Raw genomic sequence first — 23,287 nt, 5'->3', positions numbered from 1 at the left:
CAGATGTTAGCTCAGGGCCAGTCTTCCTCAGCAAAAAAGAGGACTGGTGGCAGATGTCAGCTCAGGGCTAATCTTTCTCAACAACAACAACAAAAAAACAAGACCCCAACTTCTTATCTACCAAAAAACCTCTACTTCAAATATAAAGACACATATAGATTAAAAGCAAAAGAATGGAGAAAGATACACCTAGCTCACACTAATCAAAAGGAAGCAGAAGTAGAGCTATATTAATTTCACACAGAGCTGACTTTTGAGCAAGGAAAGTTATCAGAGATAAAGAAGGGCACTATATAATGATAAAGGGGTCGATACTACAAGAAGACATAACAACCTTTAATGTGTATGTGCCTAAAAACTCAGCATCAAAGTATGTGAGACAAAAAAACGATAGAGATGCAAGAAGAAACAAATGAATCCTCTATCACAGCTGGAGACTTTAACACCACTCGAACAGAAATGGACAGATCCAGCAGGCAGAAAATCAGTTAAGGACATACACAGGTGAATTCAACAGCACCACCAATCAACTGGATATAACAGACATCTATAGTCTACTTTATCCAACAACAGCAGATTACACATTCTTTTCAATCTCACATGGAACACTGACCAAGATACCACATTCTGGGCCATAGAAAAACACCTTAACAAATTTAAAAGAATAAAAATCGTACAATATCTGCTCTCAGATCACCATGGAATTAAATTACAAATCAATAACAGAAAGATAGCTGGAAAATCCAAAAATACTTAGAGATTAAACAATACACATAAAAATTTAAAAATATAACTAAATGAAAATGAAATTGCAACTCATTAAAATCTGTGGGAGGCAATGAAGAGAAATTTATAGCATTGAATGCATGTGTTAGAAAAGAAGATCTAAAATCAAAAATATAAACTTTCACTTTAAGAAACTAGAAAAAGAACAGCAAATTAAATCCAAGGTAAGCAGAAGAAACAAAACAGAAGTCAATGAAACTGAAAACAGGAAATCAATAGAGAAAAATCAACAAAACCAAAAGCCAGTTGTTGAAAAGATCAATAAAATTAGTAAGTTTCTAGCCAACCTAACTAAGAAAAAAGGAGAGAAAACACAATTACTATATCAGAAAGGAAAGAAATACAGGACATCACTACTGAATCCATGGACATTAGAAGGATAGTCAAAGAGTATTATGAACAACTCTATGCCCACAAATTTGATAACCTTGATGAAATGGACTAATCCCTTGAAAGACATAATCTGCCAAAACCCACAGAAGAAAGAAATATACAATCTGAATAGGCCTATATCTATTAAAAAAATCGAATCAATAATTACTAATAATCTTCCAAACTATAAACACCAGGCCCAGATGGGTTCACTGGATCCCAGGTGTGGACCTACACACTACTTACCAAGCCATGCTGTGGTGGCATCCTACATATAAAATAGAGGAAGACTAGAACAGACGTTAGCTCAGCAATAATCTTTCTCAAGCAAAAAGGGGAAGATTGGCAACAGATGTTTGCTCAGGGCCAATCTTCCTCATTAAAAAGAAAAGAAAAGAAAAGAAAAGAAAAGAAAAGAAAAGGCATAAAGATTGGTAAGGGAGAAATTAAACCGCCTTTGTTCACAGATGACATGATCTTCTATGCAGAAAATCCAGAAGAAGTGACAAAAAACTCCTGGAACTAAGTGATTATAGCAAGGTTGCAGAACCAAGATTAATATACAGAAATCAATCACTTTCCTATATACTGAACTGAAAAAGAAGAATTTGAAATTAAAAACAATACCATTTACATTAGCACCCCCAAAAATGAAATACTTAGGTATAAATCTAACAAAATATGTAAAATATACATATGAGAAAAACTACAAAACTCTGGTGAAACATATCAAAGAACTACTGAATAAATAGATATTCGTGTTCACTGATAAGGCTCAATATTGTTAACATGTCAGTTTTTCCCAACTTGATCTATAAATTCAATACAATCTCAATCAAAACCCCAGCAAGTTATTTTGTGGATATGGACAAATGAATCCTAAAGTTTGAATGGAGAAGCAAAAGGTCCAAAATAGTCAACAGGATATTGAAGCAGAAGAAAAAAGTCAGAAGACTAACTTCAAGACTTACTATGAAGCTCTACTAATTAAGACAGAGTGCTATTGAGAAAAGAATAGACAAAAAGATCAATGGAACAGAATAGAGAGCCCAGAAATAGACCCATACAAATACAGCACTGATCTTTAACAAAGGAGCAAAGGCAGTTCAATGGAAAAAGAACAGAGTTGAAAAGCAACTTTTCAACAAATGATGCTGTAACAACTGGACATCTATGAAAAAAAAATGGGGGCCGGCCCCGTGGCCAAGTTCACCCGCTCCACTTCAGCGGCCCAGGGTTTCGCCAGTTCGGATCCTGGGCACGGACATGGCACTGCTCATTAGGCCACAGTGAGGTGGCGTCTCACATGCCACAACTAGAAGGACCCACAACTAAAACATACAACTATATACTGGGGGGATCTGGGGAGTAAAAAAGCAGGAAAAAGAAAAAAGATTGGCAACAGTTGTTAGCTCAGGTGCCAATCTTTAAAAAAAAAAAAAAATGAATCTAGGCACAGACCTTATATCGTTCACAAAAATTAACTCAAAATGGATCACAGAACTAAATGTAAAATACAATCTATAAAGCTACTAGAAGACAACACAGGAGAAAATCCAGATGATCTTATGTTTGGTGATGAGATTTTAGAAACACCAACAAAAGTGCAATTCACGAGAGAAAAAAATTAAGTTGGACATCATTAAAATTTCAAACTCTTGCTCTTTGAAAGATAGTATGACAAGCCACAGACAGAGAAAATATTTTCAAAACACATATCTAATAAAGGATTTGTATCCAAAATATACGAAGAACACTTAAAACTCAACTATAAGAAAAACAATCCAATTAAAAAATCTGGACACCTCACCAAGGAAGGTATAAAAATTGCAATTAATCATATAAAAAGGTACTCAGCATCCTAAGTTATTAGGGAACTGCAAGTTAAAATAATGAGACACCATTATACACCTATTAGAATGACTAAAATCCAAAAACTGACAACACCAAACGCTGATGAGGATACAGAGCAACAGGAACACTCATTCACTGCTGGAAGGAATGCAAACTGGTACAGCTACTTTGGAAGTCAGTTTGGCAGTTTCTTACAAAGCTAAACATTGTCTTACCATGAGATGCAGCAATTACACTCCTAGGTATTTATTCAAAGGAGGTGAAAATTCATGTCCAAACAAAAACCTGCAAATATTTAGAACAGTTTTTTTCATAATTGCCCCAAACTGGGGCAACCAAGATGTCCTTCAATAGGTGAAGGAATAAACAAACTGTGGTACATCCATACTATGGAATATTATTCAATGACAAAAAGAAATGAGCTATCAAGGCACAAAAAGACATAGAAGAATCTTAAGTGCACATTGCTAAGTCAAAGAAGCCAGCCTGAAAAACGCATGTACCATATAATTCCACCTATATGACATTTTGGGAAAGGCAAAACTATAAAGAAAGAAATTATAGCAAAAAGACCAGTGGTTGCTAGAGATTTGGGGGGGATGAATAGGTGAAACACAGGCAGTTTTGAGGGTGGTGAAACTATTTTGAGGATAATGTAATGGTGGACCCATGACATGGATATCTTAAAATCTATAAAACTGTACAACACAAACAATGAACAGTAAATTAAACTGTGGACTTCAATTAATGATAAGGTATGACCTGCATTAATTGTAACAAATGTACCACCCTAATGCAAGATATTAATAATAGCGAAAAGCGCGTGCGTGTGTGTGTGTGTGCGTGCGTGTAGGGGATAGCATATGGAAACTCTCTATACTATCTGCTCAATTTTTTGTAAATCTAAAACTGTTTAAAAAAAACCTATTAATCCAATTAAAAAATGGGCAAGGACCTGAACAGACATTTGCCTAAGGAAGATAAATGAATGGCCAACAGGTACAGGAAAAGGTGTTCAGCATCACTAATCATTAGAGAAATGCAAATCAAAACCTCAATGAGTTCTCACCTCAGGCCTGTTAGAATGGCTAGCATCAAAAAGACAAGAGATAACAAATGTTGGTGAGAATGTGGAGAAAAGGGAACTCTTGTGCAGTTGTGGGAATGTAAGTTAGTATAGTCATTATGGAAAACAGTAAAGAAACTCCTCAAAAAATTAAAAATAGAACAACATGATCCAGCAATCCCACTTCTGGGAATATATCCAAAGAAAGGAAAAACTCTATATTAAAGAGATTATCTGCACCCCATGTGCATAGCTGCAGTATTTACAACAGTCAAGACATGGAAACAACCTAAGTGTCCAACTAATGAATAGAAGTAGTTGCGGGCTGTATGTGTGTGTGTGTACACAACGGAACATTATTCAGCCATAAAAAATGAGGAAATCCGAGGGACTGGGCCCGTGGCCGAGTGGTTAAGTTCGTGCGCTCCGCTGCAGGCAGCCCAGTGTTTTGTTGGTTCGAATCCTGGGTGCGGACATGGCAATGCTCATCAAACCACGCTGAGGCAGCGTCCCACATGCCAGAACTAGAAGGACCCACAACGAAGAATATACAACTATGTACCAGGGGGCTTTGGGGAGAAAAAGGAAAAAAATAAAATCTTAAAAAAAAAAAAAGAGGAAATCCTAATTTGCGCCATTTGTGACAACACAGATGGAACTTGGGGACATTATGTTAAGTGAATTAAGTTAGATAAAGACAGACAAATACTCTATGATCTCACTTATATGTGGAATCTAAAAACAAAAAAACAAAACCAAACTCAGAGAAAAAAAGATCAGATTTGTGGTTACCAGCGGTGAGAGGTGGGGGGAGAGGAAATTAGATGAACGTGGTCAAAAGGTACAAACTTCCAGTTATAAGATAAATATGTACTACAGATGTAATGTACAACAAGATGACCATAGTTAATACTGCTATATGACATATATGAAAGTTGTTGAGAGTAAAGTCTAAGTGTTCTCATCACAGGTAAAAAAAAAAAATTTTCTAACTATACGAGGTGATGGATGTTAACTAAACTTACAGTGGCAATCATTTCACAATATACGTAAGTCAAATCATTATGCTAGACATCTTAAACTTACACAGTGTCATAAGTCAATTGTATCTCAATAAAACTGGGGGCAGGGGGAGAAGTATGGATTCTGGAACTTGATTGCCTGATTCAAATTCTGGTTCCTCTATTCACAAGGTCTTGAGAATATGCTCCTAAATGTCTCCGTATTTATAACAGACCATTACAGCCTCTGTAAAATGAGGAAAATAATTTTACCTACCTCATACGGTTTTCATGGGTATGAAACAAGGTAAAACATAGACTCCTTATAATATTTGGCTCACCACTCAATATGTATTAATTATGAGGTATTAAGGAAAAACACCTAAACATACTTCATTTCCACATTCCACAGCTGGACAACGTCATGTTCAATTCTGTTCTCTGTCTCATCTTCTCATCCAGTCAGTTACAAAATACTGCCTAAATGTGCTCAAAATGCTGCTTTCTAAATCTAGACCTCATTGGCTCTTGCCTAGAGTTTTCCAGATGTGGTTATGGATTTTTGGCACTGAGTTAGATGCTGGTAAAGGGTAGAAACTAATGTGTCAAATAAGAGTGGCTATTCTAAAATTATTTCATTTTATTTTTCAAGCAATCATATGAAGTATGTATTATTTTTTCCCATTCAATAGAAGCATCTGAAGCTCAGACGAGCCAGCTAACTTGACCCAAGTAACACAGTTAATAACTAAAATAAGTACGAGCTGTAATGTCCCATTAATATCAGACTATACACACGTCGTTTCTTAAAACACGCCAGCAGTTAAAACTCCTTAAAGGAAAAAACTCTTAAAGGGTATTTCCTCAGGAAAACTGAAGTTATAAATAAGCCCTGAAAGGACACAGGTATTGGCATCTTACAAACCATATATGATATCTCAAAAAGATTATGTAGCTGGATTAAAGAGATTGTAAATGTCTCTAAATTACATTAGACCTTATCTAAGAACAGTTCATTGCACACTAGCTCTTGAAAAAAATAACTATTAATTTTTTTAAAAGCCTACAATCCTATTTTTCCTTGAAATGCAAATTATATTTTACTAATGCAAATTACTAATTTACTAATATATAAATTCATACTTTAGTAATATAACAAAACCACAAATAATCTGAGTCTAAAACTCCTTGTTAAGTAAAGTATAAACAAATAACATCCAGTACTGGCTTGCTTGCTTACAGATTCCTGCTGACTACTGAAGGATATAAAACTAATTCCTTGTAATATTTTACAGCTTTCTAAAATTATTAAAGTTACTTAATCACACGGAAAAATGTTTATGATAATTAAGTAAAAAAAGCAAAAGCTAGAAATACACACAGATATATACACACAGTATAACGCAAATTTGGAAATAAAGAGAAGAAAATACAATTTTTATCTCGGTCAGCTATGTTTGCAAGATGGGATTATTAATGTTTTCTGCAATTAACATTTTCTTTTTCATTATAGACAATAAACCTCGTCTCAAAAAAAAACCCAAGACAGCCTATTTCCCTAGTTTCTGTCAGAGAAACAGAGGAGACTCTTAAGCCAGTGATGAGAAACAACTATTTTTGAACAAAGTCCAATTTAGGGAGGAAAAAAAGTAGCTTTCTTTAACCTGCATAGAGAAGAGGGTCTCATATTCCTATAATTTTGATGACTTTATTGAAGAATGCCAGTGAGAAAACTATCAGCCACTAAATAATATCTTATTCAAAAAGCAACATCGTCACGGAGGCTTTTTATTCTTTCACCTTTTATATCACATCTACTCTCCATTTTTGCCTCCTCTGAACCACCATGTACTGTAACTATGACTTTTTTCTAAACAGATGGAGAAAATAAAGCCCACTTGACCAAGGCCCTATTCACTCCATCCAAAGCCGACTTCACTGTTTGCCAAGCACAGTGCTTATCTGGAGGTTTAGAAATCACTAACTGCCACACACCCTTTCCCAGCTTAGGCCTCCCTCTATCACGTTGCAGAATTGACTTTAGAGTTGGACGTGGAGAAAGCCAGGACACCCAGAGGCACCAGAAGAGGTTCTCTAGCTCAGTTACTTCCTAGATCCCAAAGGTCCTGGCTGATCCTTTATTTCGTGTGTGTACACCTGCACACACATGTGGGTTGGAGGAGGATTATTTTTTAAAGGCTCAGCCCATATTGTTGTCCTAGGGGCTTTCCCCTCAATGTCATTGAATTGCTCTTCCTCAAAGGCTTTTAAAAATTGTCTTAAAAGGCCCTTTTAAAAGTTGGATCTTAGGCTGCCCAAATGCTAAAATTCACCTCCTTTCACTGGAGCTCTTCACTACTCTAAGGAAAACTGTAAAATGTGTTTTAATTACTTGTTTTTATTACTCTCACAGTTCCCTTTCCTTCAAGCTTTTCCCTCTTCCCGGTACCTCCCCTCATGCACAGTTCTCCCCCATTCATTAACCTCCTGCTAGGCCAAACCAGAAAAGTGTCATAACAGGTGCTTGCATTTGTCTTTCACGCCCAGGACTCCCTTTTCTATCAGCAACCTATCCTCTATCCTGCAAATTATCTACCAAAAAAAAAAAAGAGAAGGGAATTCTTTACTCCCATTGTTAATTCTATTATCAAGCACATTTGAATGGTAATGGATGTCTGTTTACTGTGTATCAGTATTTGCATCTTATAATCCATCGCCAAGAAGCAGTATATCACACTTAAACTTGCATGCTCTAGAGCAAGACGGCCTATAGAGCAAGACGGCCTGAGTTCGAATTCTGACTCTTGCACTTGCAAGCTGCATTACCTTTGGCTATTTATGTAATCTTTCTTTAAAACGGGGGTAAAAATATTAGCTGCCTCCTCAGGTTCCTTTGGGAGTAACTGACTTAACATATATAAAACACTAACAGGAGCCGGGCACAGCAATCAGTAAATGTTAGCTACTTTATTATACCTTTACCCATAACTGTGGAAAGAAAAGTTCAGTCTTCTATTAAAATTTTGGGGAAATAAGCATATAAGAAAATATTTTTATAGGTAGGCAGCTCATGAAATTATATTACTGGGGTAAGATGAGAAGGAAATTTAGTCTTCTATGGTAGACTGGGAGACAGGCAAGATGCTGAAAGGTGCCAAATCTCAAGGCAGTGTGGCGTCACTGAAGAATCTTCCACAGAGATGCTAGGTGCCAGGTGGCTATGTGGAAGGCCTATTTCTGGTAACGCCTATTAACAAACTCAGGTGTGCCGGGTTACATCACAGTATCTTCTCTGTAAGTCCCCACAGGAGAATTCTAAATGCTTCAGTGCCAGGAAATATGCACTGGAATACACACCTTAAAACCAATCTTACTTTTTTGCTTTGTCTATTAATTACAACATGCCTAAAATATGTACCACTATGCATCAAATTTACCTCTATCTGTCTTTATTTTCTCCATAATTTCTTTATCTATGGTCTTTAATCTATAATGCTGTATTTTAGTCAATCACCTCAAATCTCTTTTTTTTTAACAGTGGATATAAATAAATGCACATAGGCCAAAAGGGCACTCTCCTTGTACTTAAACTTCTCTTTCATCTCTCCACTCTGGACTGCAAAATGATTATTTTGCTTTTTCCCCCAAGCACCTGGCATTACTTTAATATTTTCTGAGTTTTGGGGTTCCTCCACCATCCTGAATTAGTAGCTACCCAGATACTGCTCTGCCATTTCAGCCCTAGAGCCCACACTTATGGCCTTATCCAAGGATAGGAGGCTCAGTAAAATCTTGAGAAGAAAGGAAGATCCTTAAAACCAGCTGATCTAAATGCGGGTTGCCCTCAGAGCCTGGCCTTGCTCACTCTCTGTTATCACCCCTCTAACCACCCCAACCTGGGATCTAGCTTTACCCAAAATGTGTTCTCCACAAATCTGATACAATCCACTTATGTACTCATGGCACTGTTTTTCTAGTATTTATTTATTTAAATGTTTGATGTCACTTCATAGGATTTGTGCTCAATTTGATTTCTTTTGTTGTCATTGAGGAAGATTTGCTCTGAGCTAACTTCTGTGCCAATCTTCCTCTATTTTGTATGTGGGTTGCCACCACAGCATGGCCACTGACAAGTGCTGTAGGTCTGCTCCTGGGAAATGAACCCAGGCCGCCTAAGCAGAGTGCGCCAAACTTAACCACTAGGCGATCAGGCCAGCCTCTCAATTTGATTTCTTAATATATACCCAGTGACATTTTTACAAGAAAATGATGTTCCTAGAACGCATCCTTTTCACCAGGAAGTTTTACTGTATAAACAAAACAATGCTCTTCATTTGGGATCTTTTCCAACACTTTCTAATCAAAACATGTTGGCCCCCCCGGGGCAAGAGTCAATTACCATCATTTTTGTTTAATGGGGAGAACAGTAAAGGATATTCCAAGGATAATGAGATTGAAGTTGGATGTTAGGCCAGCATCTGTCTCACTCTTGCCGAACATCTAGTGGAACATACAGATCCACTTTACACTGGTAAGTGGAATTTTTCTTCTTTTCCAAATGTAGACTTCACAATGGTCAGCTTTATGGGATTGAGAAGGAGCCAGTTTCAAGTGTACAGAGGTATACAGCAGTATAGACACAGAGGCACTTTCCCAGGGCTTAAGATCTCGGCCGCAGACACAAACAGCAGAATTCAATTTCCTTTGAGTGAGTTCCTCTCCTTGCTTGACAGATAACAAGAAGGTGCTACCCCACCTATCCTTTCTCCTGAACTCTCCTTTCTTTCAGCCAAGTAGGTGAGACGTTCTACTGATCTGTGTTTGTAGGTATAATCCACGAAGAAGGGGAAGTGAACCTTCATTTCAAAAAAAAAAAAAGAGACCTGTTTCCAAGAACCATTTAATTGAATTCAAAACTGGACACAAATTAACTTCAGAATACTTATGAAACAATATCTCAAGTTCCTTCATGCGCTAAAATCCTGAGACACTTAACGTCAACTGTAAAATATTAACATTAAATAAAAGAAGTAATGGAAAGTCAAAATAGGGTCAAAATAATGTAAACAAAGTGGTTTCCTTAAGAAGAAAGTTTGGGTCCTGAATTTAAATAAAGTTCTTAAACTCCAAAAGAAATGAAGGAATTTTAACATTTTAACAAAGTAAATGTGTTATAACAGTAAGTAAAACAGAGGGAGCATTTTCTGCATTTGTCACACAACTGACCAGTGTATAGAATTAGTCTAAAGATTTTATTTTTCTCCTTCTTCTCCCCAAAGCCCCCAGGTACATAGTTGTGTATTCTTAGTAGTGGGTCCTTCTAGTTGTGGCATGTGGGACGCCGCCTCAGCGTGGCTCCATGAGCAGTACCATGTCTGCGCCCAGGATTCGAACCGACGAAACCCTAGGCCGCCTGCAGTGGAGCGAGTGAACTTAACAACTCAGCCACAGGGCCGGTCCCTAGAATTAGTCTAAATGAGGAACAGTGTGAGTATCTTGGGGGTCATCAAGGACTATGTGCCTCCAAGATGCTTCCAATCTGATAAGAATACCCCAATGTGTGGTGATTAAATAAGTTCCCCAGAATATCAATATGGGTGACTACGGAGAACTGGTACTGAAAGGGACAGGAAGGAACAAGAAGATTTACCTCACATCCATACACTCCCAACTCCTTTTTGGCAGACACTTTTTGCCCTAAAATGACATTATTGGTGAATAATAATTAGAGCTCACTTTTAATTTCTAACTTTCATCCACAGAGCAGGTCTCAATTTCACTGTAGACCAATAATTTTATTGTTATATTTGATTCTGTGTACAACTTTGAGTCTTACAGGACTGATGTCTCAAAAATGCCATGGTGTATATGCTTTTATCTTCAATCATCCATTCATCTGCTCATTTATTCATTCAGCAAATATTTAATTGCATACCTAACCACATGCTAGGTACTATACTAGGCAGTGAAATTACAAGAAAAAAAAGGTCCTTGTTCTCAATGAGCTTTATAGCCTAGTGAGGCAACAGGGGGCAAAACGATGTGAAGATGGTCAATGCCACAAGCAGGGTGTGCACATGACACAGGAGGGCTCAAGGTAAACAATGCCAAGGACTCTTGCTTAGAGGGGTCAGGAAAAGGCTCCTAAAGGTAATCCTGGAGATGAGACTTGGTGAACAAGCTGTATTTTAACAAGTGGAGAAGTAAAGGGCTACATGAAGACATGGAGGCATGAGAAAATAAGGTATTAAGTAGCAGAGAGCTGCAAGGGGCTCGTTATTCTTCTAGCTGAAAGTGTGAAGGGTTAGAGGAGCTGGGGAAAAAGTGTATAGAGACTGTAGTCTGGGACTGTATGTTGAATAAGATGGAGCTTCTGTTCCTGAGGAGTGTACAGTCTAGGGAAGAAACAGACCTGCCAACAGTTCATTTCAATAAGGTTGGTGTCACAGTGGAAGAACATACAGGAACTGTGGCTGGACAGGCACAAAAGAAGGCCTTAAATATCATACAAATATGTTAAAATTTTATCTGATCGGCAAAAGAGAGTCTGAACAATTCTAAATGGGTAATAATCACAACAGTGGCAGTGTGATGATGGACTGGAAGGCATAAAGACTAGAACAGAGAGACCAATAAAAAGTTTCCTGCCAAGCCCAAGCAAGCAACGTGATGGGCCTGAACTAGGTCACCCTACTGTGGCAACTGTACAATGTTTATTTCTAGCCAGGTAAATGGAGATTCGTTCAAATCTATCATCAAAAAAAGAAAAGGAAAAATCCATAGCAATATTTTCTGAAATTCCTTATATTTAAGGGCTTGGAAAGAAGTTACGTCAAAAAAATTTTTTAAAGCCTTCCTTGAAAAAAATCTCAATGATAAATGAGTTTAAATTTTAGTAGAGATAACCTTAAGGCCAATAACAGGCATACAGATAAGCAAATTGTGGAATATCAATTTGATAGGAAATTATATATACACTGAAAATGACAAAAAATATATAAAAACCTGAGAAACTTAAAATGTAAGTAGAAAAGGCAGATAAAGAATTGTATGTATAGTGTGATATTGTATAGTATATAGAATATATATGCTGACAGACTAAAAGAAAAAAATGAAATAGTTAAAATACTTTTCTATTATTTTTATTCCATTTATTACAGTAATAGGATGAAATGAAATGAAAAAACCAACACAAGATTAACGTTTATTGTATCCAATGGGCCTGACTCAGATGGGTTATACCCAATTTCTGGTTCTTGGTTTCCCAGAATGGTTTTTACAAATGGTCCTGTTGTCCAGCTATAACGTTATTAAAATACAAAAAAACCCAGATACTTTAGCTTGAGAAATCCTTAAAATTCCTATTATGAATTGCTATCTCTTTCCCAATGCAAAGATAAGGCAAATTCAACAAGCTAAAAGGACTCAGTCAAAGAACATAGAGGAAACAATCACATAATTAACTTTTTTGCATGTGTTTCTCTTGAAAGCTTAAGAAAAAAGAGTCTGTGAAAAATGGTTCTGACATCTAAGGGCTTTTGAAAAGCCATTTAAAAACAATTCAGTCAGTCAACAAACATGCCTTTTATTGAGCATCTATAAGCCATGCACTTTACTCTAAAGATACAAAGAGAAAATAAAACATAGTCCCTGCCCTCAAGGAGCTCACAGTCTAAAAGGAGAGAAAGAATGGTTACAAATAATTACAATAAAGTATGGTGAGTCCTCTAATAAAAGTATGTACAAGGTATTAAGAAAAGCCAAAGAGAAGCAGAATGAGAACGGTGAGGGTAAGCTTTGTATGGGGGTTAGGTCTTAAATGAGCTTCAGGAAGGGAAAAAAGACTTGAATAGTACAGGCAAGGAAGTGTGAAATGTGAAACATGGCAAATGGGGATAATTTTAAGTTGGTCTCTATGGTATTGAGAGTGAGGGGAAGAGCAACAGGAAATGAGGTTAAAGGAGTAGGCACAGAACAGATCACAAAGGGCCTTGTATTCAAACGAGAATTTGGCTATTATCGAATTCTGTCAAATCTGAACTGCCATCAAAAACAAGATGCACCATTACTTAATGTACTTATGCTGAGGACTATTAAGAAGTTTAATAGATTACTTCTGCATAAAGCTACACTAGCAAAGGGCAACAACCTCAGTGTAAGATAAATAAACCAGCCATGCAGAAAGGAACAGCAAGAATTTTGTATTTCTCAACATGCCCCTAGGTGGAAGGAGGGGGACCAGAGGGGGAGAGACGGTTCTAAGAACTGAACTCCAAATATGTCTGCAGCCTAAACTAAAGCTACCAGTGTGGTCCAAAAACAAACAAATAAAACAAAACAAATAAGCAAAGGCTTTAAAGTGGTCTCAGGTTGACAGCGTCCCCAGATGCCTGGCAGAAACAAATGCAAATTCTCTTTAGATAAACTAGACTTCAACTCAGGACAACAGCAACTTAAGATGCAATCTCATTTCAAAGATGATAAATGAAAAATATGCATCTTAGAATCAAAGAAAAACAGATCTTACAGTCAGTCTTAAATCTGTAGATGTTTCAGTATTACCTGGGGAACTTTTTAAAAATACTTATTACCAGGATGCATACCAGAGATTCTCAGACAGGTAGGCCTGAAGCAGAACCCTGAAATCTCTATTTTAACAAGCTACTCAAGGTTTTTTTAATACAACCAGACAAGATACCAAGACACTAGCATCTGTCTACAGAATCAGCTAAAACCTCCTACTGTACACAACAAGGAACCACAGCAGGATGTTAATCCAGAACATAATTTGATCAGGCTGACACTTTACAAAGACCACTGGTGCTGGTGGACTTTGTGGAGAAGAGAGATTAAGAAGAGGGTAAGGACAGGCGATGAGGGGTAGTAAATAGAATAGTTAGGAGATTATTGAACTAGTTTTAAAGCAAGAGATGGGATCATTTAAATAGTAACAATGGGGAGAAAAATAAGAGTATCAAGGAAGCAGAATTAGAATTTTATAAAAACTAGATGAAGATAGAGGTGTAGGATCTAATTCTAAAAGAATTCGGAAGACTCACCCCTAACTAGCCTTTAAAAGTAAATCTTACTTGGATATGGTAATTTACCACCTTTTAGCTGTATAATAAAGTTATAAGCGCTATACAAAATCCTATACTATACAAAAATCAAATGTTCCAAATGCAACTAACACTCAAATTGATCTCGAAGTTCAGACGAAAGCATAGACGGATTTTTTCTTTCATGTTTTACATCTCTACAAATCAGTGTTTGAACTGAAAAATTAAAATCTCTTCGGGCAGAAAGAGGATTTTTACTGGTTGATAAATTTAAATTACAAACAGAAAACAATGAATTAACAAACTTACGCTGAATATGAATGAACTGTTTTGGCTGTTTAAACTCTCCTTTGTACAAGCGATTGTAATAGTTGACGTTGCTCTCTGCCTCAGGAACTGGAATGACCATGCTCTCTTTTTTTTCTCTAAACACTTGCTGTGCTGAAATAGCTCGCTGTAAATGATGTTCCTGGAAAATGTAAAGTAGGCAACATAAGTTGTTTTAATATTGTTAATTCAATGCACAATTCTATTTAAAATTTACTTTAATAATTGAAAGGTGCTTTAAGAATCAAGTACAAACTGTTCTTTTGCCACAGGCCTACAGAAAACATTGCCATCGTTCTCCCTCAATACTTGTGCTCATAAAAATATCACCTTAAATGATTATAATTTTAATAAGTAGAATTTTTAAGAAGGATTAAATATATACATATTCACAAACTAGAATTTAACATCTCAATTACAAGAAAATTAACCCCTTGTTTTACTAAATTAATTGAGGAAATTTGTCACCAATACCAGATTTAGAAAAATATGCAAATGACAGGAAAAAAATTTCTATCACAAATTTTAAGTATCTTCTGCATTTATTTACCCGAAACCTCAACAGTACAAAATTCTGAATAATTCAAAGACAGATAAAATTATGTTTAACAGACTAAATTACTATCAGTGCAGGAATTAGTCAATTGGTCAAATCACTCATCTTGGGAGGATAAAGACATCCAAAGAAAGTAAAATCTAAACTAAAAGTTTTAGGATCAATAGGGATTTAGCAAGGCAAAAGAAGAAAAGAGTCCAGGCAGAGAAAACAGGATATCCAAAATGGACAAAAGCCCACAGACATTTAACAAAAGGCAAGAAGTTGAGGAAAGGGACAGGGGGGTGGGTGCTGGCTTAGATTGGAAAGTTATCCACTTTCAGTGCCAGGTAGAAATATGTTTTTCTCCAGAGGGTAAGATCCCAAGTTGAAGCACTAAATACATTTCCCCATACAACTATTATTATCAATTTAGTTAGAATCTATTAGTAGCAAAAACTTCTAAGTAGGAAATCATGAGGAAATCTAATACACACACACAACAGACAGCATCGAGAAACTAGGAAACCCGGCCTTGAATGAGCAATTTCTAGCATTATTTAAGCCTATATTTTCCTATTATCTCCTGGTCAAAGAAAGTTTTGCAGTATGCAATGCCACCTTGTATTTACGTGTTTTACAGCTCTCAAAGTACATCACAATCACGCATATTAGCTCCTCATGATCTTGGGACGCAAAGGTAGATATTATCCCATATTGTACATGAGATTCAAGAAACAAGTGATTTGCTCTTAGTTACGGTGAAATATCTGAGACAGTCATATTTCAGGGCTCTGACTCCAGTATTCTTTGACTATGCCATGCTTACCTCAGAAGGATTTACGTTAAAGATGAAAAATCATGTTCCTGTAATGCTGACAATCTATAGACATGAGTGACAAGAGGGAACTGAGTTAAACTGGCAGCACATTTTTGATTTGAAGAGATTCTTTTGATATATATTGCACTTTCCCCTCAGTACAAAACATTTGTAGATATAATCCAATTCTTAAAATACATCTTTAATAGATGAAGATTTAATATTATTTTAATTTTACAAATGAGAAAATTTAAAAACAAGTCATAGATGACTCTCTTGTTAACACAGTTGGCAGATGACAGAGCAGCAGCCTGAAATAAAGGAGCTAGACCATGTCCTATTCCCCTAATTTACAGACCAAGTGTAGGTCTAAAAATATATTCTCAGCTATCACTTCCCTCCCCAGATTATTAGACAGTCCTTCAACCCCCAAAATCAGAAAACAACCAACAATGATATGGCTTCCAGAAGTCTGTGCTTCATACAATAACTATAACCAGTGGCAAACACAAAATGCTTGGAGTAGGTACCAGAGTTTTGATTTGTCTTTACTGGGGGAAGGGGTTGGCAGGAGTTAATACCAATTCCTTGTTACATGCTGCATTAGACGTTGGTGAGGTTGTATAATTTTTTTTAAAATAACTAATAACAATGAAACATTATTTGATTTCCTTTCCTTTAAAAAAGCATCCCCTTGACCCATCAACTCCACTTACGGAATTCATCAAAAGACAACAAACGGCCAAGAATGACTAAATAAAACTGCTCACCATGGCATTGTCTATAATACCAAAAAAAGTCTAAATGTCAATAAATAAGGAATTTGTTATAGAAATTATGTTATATATATAAAATGGAATTTTTAGGTAATGGTAAAACACAACACAATGTAGATTTCTACTGACTTGAAAAGATAATAGGCTATTCAGTAAAAAAGCAGGTTACAGAATAACATGTATAAATACAGATGAATGTTTATCTAAAGAAAAGAGCCTGGAAGAATACAGAATAGAATATACCACAAAATCCTAACAATTTAAGTGGCTCTGATTTTCTTCTGTGTGCCCTTTTGTATTTTATCAATTTTCTGTGGTAAAACTGTAGTACTTCAGTAAATTGTAAAAATACTATAAAAGTTTTGCATCTTAAATGAAGGAACTCTCAATGAAAACACAGCTGTGTCACCTAACAATGGGGACACATTCGTTCTGAGAGATGTGTTGTTAGGCAATTTCATTGCTGTGTGAACATCATAGAGTGGACTTACACAAACGTAGATGGTATAGCCTACTACACACCTAGGCTATATGGTACTAATGTCATGAGACCACTGTCACATATGCAGTCTGTTGTTGACTGAAAAGTCATTACACAGCGCATAACTGTACACAAAATCACCTCTTATGGTTACTTTAAAATTCTGAAATATCTTTTGAAACGTACTATATTATACCTACACATTTTTTGCATTTTCCTAGAGATCTTATACATTCATTGTACCTTATATTTTTCCTAGTAACAGGTGAATTACCTATTAAACCATTAAAAGCAAACTAAAAGCAGCTAAGTAATTCACGATTTTTAGTATATAAAGTATCAACCACAATCCTTCAAGATGCAGGATAGAAATATTTTTTTCTTTTGGACATGAGTAAACTAAGGCTCTATGGCAACATTGGTAGAAATTAGCAGGGCTGAAATCTTTTAAAAATTATTTATTTATTGTGAGGAAGACTGGCCCTGACCTAACAGCTGTTGCCAACCTTCCTCTTTTTGCTTGAGGAAGATTGTTGCCGAGCTAACATCTGTGCCAATCTTCCTCTATTTTATGTGGGATGCTGCCACAGCGTGGCTTGACAAGCAGTGCTAGATCCATACCCAGGATGCACACCTGCGAACCCTGGGCCACTGAAGCAGAGCAGTGAACTTAACCACTACACCACTGGGGTGGCCCCAGCAGGGCTGAAATTTGAATCCTTATTTGTATGTCTCTTTTTCGTCTTGCCAAGCTCATGCTTCAACTGGTTGGGTTTCAGAATCTATCAACTGAGTTAGACTGCATACAAAGTCAAAACATTATTCATTGGTATTTAAAAAATTCACACATGAAACTCCCTGTTAAGACAGCAGACTGAAAGCCCATGTTTATCTACTCTACTTCCCTATACTAGTAAACTTATTAGTAGAGGGCAAAGCAGCTTATAAAGCTGCAATTACAAAGAGAATGATAGATGAGGCACCAGCACAAAACAGAGTGTAGCAAAATTCTGAGATCAAAATCAAAAGAGGAAGTTGTGAATCCTTGCAGAGGGAAAACATAAAAATGGCCCATCTGTCCTGCAGAAACCCAGATGATGGGGAATTTGAAACACTAGTTAGAATAGCTAGAATGAGACAAGCCCTTCTTTGCCTGCTCCTCAAAAGCAGATCATTCTACACAGACAGGAGAGGGCGCCAATGAACCAGGAATATTTTGAACCACCCAAATCTACAAAAGTGAACAGAAAAAACTTAATAAGCCTACTGTTATTATTAAAAGTCAAAACACAAGATTCAACTATACCTCTAATAAATCCTCTCCACTCCAGGAGGGAGGAACAGAAGAAAACTAAGAAAAATGCTCCAAATTTAATTAAACATGCCCCAAAGGAGCATTTAGGGATATGAAAAATCACCTAGAAGCAGAAACTCAAAAACTAAGATCAGAGAAGAGGGCAAAAGACTCAGAAAAAAATGGAAAGAGTTGATAGAATGCAGGAAAGAAAGGAAAAGACAATTATTTCAAAGATGAAGACTAAAATACTAGAAGCCTAGTGCAAAAGATACGCAAACAAAAACATAAGTGTGTTGGCATAAACTAAGAGAATGAAAATGGGGTCAAGAAAGGAGTAAAATGAGTAAGAAAGAAGATGGCAGAATGTAAAAGGCAAAGAAGGAATGGCGTTCATATAATTGGAGTCCCTGAAGAAAAAAACAACGCAACAGAACTAATACAAAACAACATCCTCCAATATGTCAGGAAACAAAACCTATGAATATACATATCCAAAGAAAGCCCACCAGGAGCAACACGGCATACAATAACCTGCACTACCGCAGATAGAATCTGACCTTGCTTGGTGCAATCAGGAGAAAATGCTCTGCTCATGGTTTCTCCCTTGGGAGTGTAGGAGAAGAATGGAATGTGCATCCAACATTCTAGCTCATTGGAGATCTGCCCAAGAGACTAATTTCTGTCTTACCTAACTCAGAGGGCTGACTGAACCAGTATTCTTTGGATGTCTGGGCGCTGTGGAGAACAAAAGAAAGCTCAGGGGCTTGTTGCAGCACCAAAGAACTTGCAGTACTGCAGAATGACCCCAGAGGGAGCAAGAGATTACAAGCACCTGAAAAAAACCCAGCAAACCTCTCTAACTGGGAAATTATGCACACATAATTCATGCATGAATTATGGAGATGGAGAAAATGCATCTCCAGAAAAGGTTTAAAGGGCTTCCAGACTCCCGAGATGAGCTGATTGGTAAAGGCTTCCCCCTGTACGAAGCCAACTTGTAAAGACTGGGAGAGATGGCTGTTTTTTTCAAATGCATAAACTATAGCAAAAAATAACAAGGCACACGAAAAAACAGGGAAATATAGCTCAATCAAAGGAACAAAATAAATCTCCAGAAACTGACCCTAAAGAAATGGAAATCTGTGAATCATCTGACAATAAAGTTTAAAATAATCACCTTAATAAAGCTCAGTGAGCTACAAGAGAATACAAATAGATAACTAAATGAAATCAGGGAAACAATGCACAAACAAAATGAGAATATCAACAAAGAGATAAAAAAGAACTAAACAGGGGCTGGCCCCATGGATGAGTGATTAAGTTTGTGCACCCTGCTTTGGTGGCCAGAGGTTTCAAAGGTTCGGATTCTGGGCACGACATGGCACCGCTCAGCAAGCCATGCTGAGGTGGTGTTCCACATGGCACAGCCAGAAGGGCCTACAACTAGCATACACAACTATGTACTGGGGAGCTTCGGAGGGGCGGGGGAAAAAAAAGACTGACAACAGATGTAGCTCAGGTGCCAATCTTTAAAAAGAAACAAAATAGAACCAAACAGAAATTCTGAAGCTGAATAGTACAATAACTGAATTGAAAAATCCACCAAAGGGATTAAACAACAGACTTGATGAAGCACAAGAAAGAATTAGTGAATTCAAAGACAGGTCATGTAAAATTATTAAGTCAGAAGACCAAAAGAAAAGAAGAATGAAGAAAGTCTAAGGGACTTATATGACCCTATCAACAGACCACTATATGCATTATGGAAGCCCCAAAGGGAGGAGAGGGAAAGGAGCAGAGAGCTTGTTTGATGAAACAATGGCTGAAAACTTTCCAATCTGAGGAAATGGACATCCAAATTCAAAAAGCTTAAAGAACTCCAACTAAGCTAAACTCAAAGAGGCCCACAACTAAGACACATTACAATCAAACTGTCAAAAGTCAAAGACAAATGGACTCTTGAAAGCAGCAACAGAAAAGCAAATCATCACACACAAGGGAGTGCCCACAGATTATCAGCAATTTCTCATCAGAAACATTTACAGGTCTGAAAGGACTGGGATGATATAGTCAAAGCACTGAAAGAAAAAAAACGCCAACCAAGATACTATAATCTGAAAAAACTGTCCTTCAAAAATGAAGGAGAAATAAAGACCTACCTAGATAAGCAACAGCTGAGGGATTTCATTACTATTAGATCTACCTTATAAGAATTGCTAAAGGGAGGCCTTCAAGTTGAAACAAAAAGACACTAGATAGCAAACAAAAGCATCTGAAAACAAACTCTCTGGTAAAAGTAAACATATAGACAAATACAGAATCTTGTAATACTGTAACGGTGGTGCAAAAGTCACCTTTAGTTCTAGTATAAAACTGCAAAGATAAAAGCATATAAGTTAAATGTAAAACTATGGTAACAGATACAAAATATAAAAAGATGTACTTTGTGACAATAATACAAAGTGGAGAAGGAGATGTAAAGGATTTGAGCTTTTGCATGTAACTGAATTTAGCTTATCAGTTTAATACAGACTGTTATGACTGTACAATGTTTTATGTAACCCCCATGGTAATCGTAAAGAAAGTACCTACCATAGAAGAACAGAAGAAAATGAGATAGGAATCAAAGCATGTTCACTACAAAAGAATCAATGAAACACAAAGACAGGCAGCAAGAGAAGAAAAGAAAGACACAATAACTACAAGACATACAGTAAACACCAAAATGACAATAGTAAGTCCTTCACTACCAGTAATTACATTAAATGTAAATGGTCTAAACTCCCCAACCAAAAGACAGAGAATGACTGAATGGATTAAAAAACAAGATCCAAATATATGCTGTCTACAAGAGATTCATTTTAGATGTAAGAACATACACAACCTGAAAAGGAAGAGATGGAAAAAAATATTCCATTCATAGTAACCAAAAGAGAGCAGGGGTGGCCATACTTATACCAAATAGATTTTAAGTCAAATACTGTCACAACTGACAAAGAAAGACATTACACAATGATAAAAGGGTCAGTGTACCAGGAAGCTAAAACAATTATAAATACATACGCATCTAACAGCAGAGCACCCAAATATATGAAGCAAACACTGGCAGAACTGAGGGAGAAATACACAGTACTACAATAACAGCAGATTTCAACACCTCATCTGAAATAATGAAAAGATCAACCAGACAGAATATTGATAAGGAAAGAGAGGACTTGAACAACACTATAGACCAATTGAACCTAACAAACATATACAGAACACTTCACCCAACAACACAATACCCACTCTTCTCAAATGCACACAGAACATTCTCCAGAATAGATCACAAAATAAGCCACAAAACAAGTTTTATCAAATTTAAGACTGAAATCACACCAAGTATCTTTTCCAACCACAAAGGAATAAAACTAAAAACCAAAAGCAAAGGGAAAACTGGAAAATTCACAAATATGTGGAAATTGAACAATATACTTTTGAGCAATCAATGGGTCAAAAAATAACTCACAAGAGAATTAAAAAATGTTAAAACAAGTGAAAATGAAAGCAACATGAAACTTAAGAAACGCAGCAAAAGCAATACCGAGAAGGAAGCTTACGGGAGTAAATGCCTACCTACATTAAAAAAGAAAACAGACCTCAAATCAACAACCTAACTTTACACCTCAAGACAGAGAAAAAGAACAAAAAAACTCAAAGTTAGCAGAAGGAAAGAAATAATATTTAATAAAGAGCAGAAATGAATGAAATAAAGAATACAAAAATAGGAAAAAAACTAGAATTAAAACTTCTTTTGAAAAGAGAAAAAGAGAAAACTCAAATACCAAAAATCAGAAACAAAAGAGGAGACATTAAAATAGATGCCACAGAAATACAAAGAATCATAAAAGACTACTACAAACAATTATACATCAATGAACTGAATAAGCTAGAAGAAATAAATTTCTAGAAACATACAACCTACCAAGATTAAATCATTAAGAAATTAAAAAATCTGAAAAAAACCCCTAACTAGTAAGGAGATTTAATCAGTAATCAAATACCTCCCAACAAAGTAAAGCTCACCACTAGATGGCTTCATTAGAGAATTCTACCAACATTTAAAGAATTAACACTAATCCTCAAACTCTTTCAAAAAATTGAAGAGGAAGAAAAACTCATTTTACAAGGCCAGTATTACCCTGATACCAAAATCAGACAAAGATACTACAAGAAGGTGTGTGGGGTGGGGGAAATGGATGAAGATGGTCAAAAGGCATAAACTTCACTTATGACATTAATAAGTTCTAGGGATGTAATGTACAGCATGGTGACTATAGGTACCAAAACCGTATTGTATATTTGACAGCTGCTAAGAGTAAATCTTACAAGTTCTCCTCACAAGAAAAAAAACTTTGTAAATATGTGAGGTGACGGATGGTAACTAAACTTATTGTGGTAATCATTTAACAAAATATACATACATCAAATCATTATGTTGGATGCTTTAAACATAATGTTATGTGTCAATTATATCTGAATAAAATGGACGGGGGGGGTAAATACTACAAGGAAAGAAAAAACTACAGACCAATATCCCTGATGAATATGGATGCAAAGGTCCTCAACAAAACACTAACAATCCACATTCCACAACAAATTAAGAGTATTATATATTGTGACCAAGTGGGATTTATTCCTGGAATACAAAAATGTTCAATTTACAAAAATTGATCAATGTAATTACACTGTTATAAAAAAACTGGAGGATAAAAACCACATGATCATTTCAACTGATGCACTGAGAGAATTCAAGACTCTTTCACAATAAAAACACTCAACAAACTAGAAATAGAGGGATATCTCAATACAAAAAGAGACAGATATGAAAAGCCCACAGCTCACATCATACCCAATGGTGAAAAACTGAAAGC

At 36.3% G+C, this 23,287-nt stretch overlaps 1 protein-coding gene across 1 annotated transcript in view; it reads right to left on the bottom strand.

Annotated features, from left to right (window-relative positions):
- The window catches only part of EPC2 (enhancer of polycomb homolog 2), a 129,667-nt gene that overhangs the window by 65,984 nt on the left and 40,396 nt on the right, over positions 1–23,287 (bottom strand). The window contains exon 2 of the mRNA XM_044768958.2: positions 14,448–14,607. Coding sequence (XP_044624893.1) covers positions 14,448–14,607 — 160 coding nt within the window. The remainder of the gene's footprint in view (positions 1–14,447; positions 14,608–23,287) is intronic.

This window comes from Equus asinus, chromosome 4 (genome assembly GCF_041296235.1).
Source record: "Equus asinus isolate D_3611 breed Donkey chromosome 4, EquAss-T2T_v2, whole genome shotgun sequence".
NCBI classification, from domain to species: domain Eukaryota; kingdom Metazoa; phylum Chordata; class Mammalia; order Perissodactyla; family Equidae; genus Equus; species Equus asinus.
This window is presented reverse-complemented; position numbering and strand designations above follow the sequence as displayed.